Raw genomic sequence first — 1,842 nt, 5'->3', positions numbered from 1 at the left:
ATTCGTCATAGGTGACAGTATCACGCCATATGTTCACTGCACCCATACTACCAAGTCTGTATTTCAGTGTTGATGCTGTTACTTTGTCAAACACTGGTTGTCCACGAACTGGTGGCAATTGAAGGATGTCACCAACAAAGAGGACATTCTTGCCACCAAACCATTCGTCTGATTCGAATAAGTCATTCATTCTCATGTGTATGTAAGTGAGATTGAGGCTAGAAACCATGGACACTTCATCAATGATTACCATTTTCAGATCCTGAAGTTCTGTTTTCATTACTTTGTGACTAGCCTTTGGTATGGACCAGTATGAGGCACATTGTCCATCGTGTTCTATTGGCAGCTGAAACAGTCTGTGTGCTGTCACACCTCCCACATTGTAAGCTGCCAATCCTGTTGGAGCACAAACTGCACATGTCTGTTTGGTCAGTGTTGACCAGAGGCTTTTCACTAGTGCTTTAATTGCCTCAATAAGAAAAGATTTACCGGTGCCACCCACACCACTGATGAACATGTGCAACGGTTTTACACTTTCTGATTGCTCTTTCTCTTGTTTTGATTTATTTTCGTATTCAATTTGCCTCAAGAGATGAGCTTTTACGTGATCAAAGATGCGTTTTTGGTCTACATTTAGCATCGATTCTCTCTCTTGCAGAGTGAGACCAGATCCAGTGTCCATATCTCTCACGTCATTCATTGCATCTTTAATCTGTCCCATCAGTTGTGGATCGTCGTCTTCCACATCATTTTCCTCTTCTCTGTTTGCTGCTCTGGCATCTTGTATGTCTTTTAATTTCTCTCTACATTTGAGCAACTTTCTAAATTTCTCATTTGCTTCGACACACCTTTCGTGGTCGACAATGTGGCGATCGAATGCTTCTTGGACAGTTTCACCATCATGAACTAATTCATCCTCATTTCTAAACGGCACGAAAAGGAGAATGATGGCATAATAGAAACTGTCTCTCTGATTTTCTTTATAGACATCGAAATCAATGAAGTTAGGAAGGCGCTCTTTCTGTAGTGGTCTATAGATTCGTTCGCCATTTTTATCCTTGCCCTTGTAAGTGAGTTTGGCTACAAAGTCATAAAGGCAATATTCTTCATGTTCTTGGGCTCTGTTTGGATAAAAGTGAGTGACAAGGCCCTCCCCATAAAAGTCTTCAGTTGATGGATCGTTTGCTGCTATTTCTTCAACTTCACTGAGTTTCTTTGTTAAATTTCGTTTTCTTTTATGCGGCATTTCTACATCGATCCATGATACCTCTCTCGATTTTCTACAAAGTGGCTCACCGAGTAATATATCACATGTTTCGTATAGTCCAATGGGTCGGCTGTCGAGACATCTTATGCCGATTCTAAACAATTTACTGTAGATGCCTCTATCATCTAAGATGTCTTGCCAGAGATCCTGCATGTGACCTCTTTCTGCCTTTGTCACGTAGCCACTTACATAATCGGCCAGAGCAAGAGAACACTCACTGGTAAAGGATACATCGATATTAGCCTTCCATAATAATAGAAGCAGAGGATTGTAATCATTGATTCTCACTTCTTCCTCGCTCCGTTTAAGGTGATATATCCTTTTCTCTGCTTTCATGCTTTGTTGGACATTTTTCAGTACAGTTTCTTCGGAAACTGGGCGAGGAAATCCAAATTTGCACTTTGTAACAAACACGTTTTTGCTAAACTTTCTCTTTTTCTTACAGTAATTGCTGCACTTGTGTAACTGGTACCTTGTAACAATTTAAGTGTAGCTGTGGACAGGTATCTTTATTTGGTATGTTACAAGTTACTCTTTCGTCTATGAATCTGACGACATCTTCGGCTCTACTCTCG

At 40.6% G+C, this 1,842-nt stretch overlaps 1 protein-coding gene across 1 annotated transcript; it reads right to left on the bottom strand.

Moving 5' to 3' along the window:
* Nucleotides 1-37: 37 nt before the first annotated feature.
* On the bottom strand, nucleotides 38-1,603 carry LOC100632472 (uncharacterized; the record flags this gene model as incomplete). The annotated part of the gene is made up of 1 exon (XM_003391767.1): nucleotides 38-1,603. A coding segment is annotated over exon 1 (1,566 nt), but the record flags the coding sequence as incomplete, so codon positions are not given.
* Nucleotides 1,604-1,842: the final 239 nt, after the last annotated feature.

Source organism: Amphimedon queenslandica, unplaced genomic scaffold (genome assembly GCF_000090795.2).
Source record: "Amphimedon queenslandica unplaced genomic scaffold, v1.1 AMPQUscaffold_6292_Cont21748, whole genome shotgun sequence".
NCBI classification, from domain to species: domain Eukaryota; kingdom Metazoa; phylum Porifera; class Demospongiae; order Haplosclerida; family Niphatidae; genus Amphimedon; species Amphimedon queenslandica.
Note: the sequence above shows the minus strand (reverse complement) of the source record. Positions and strands in the feature narration are given on the sequence as shown.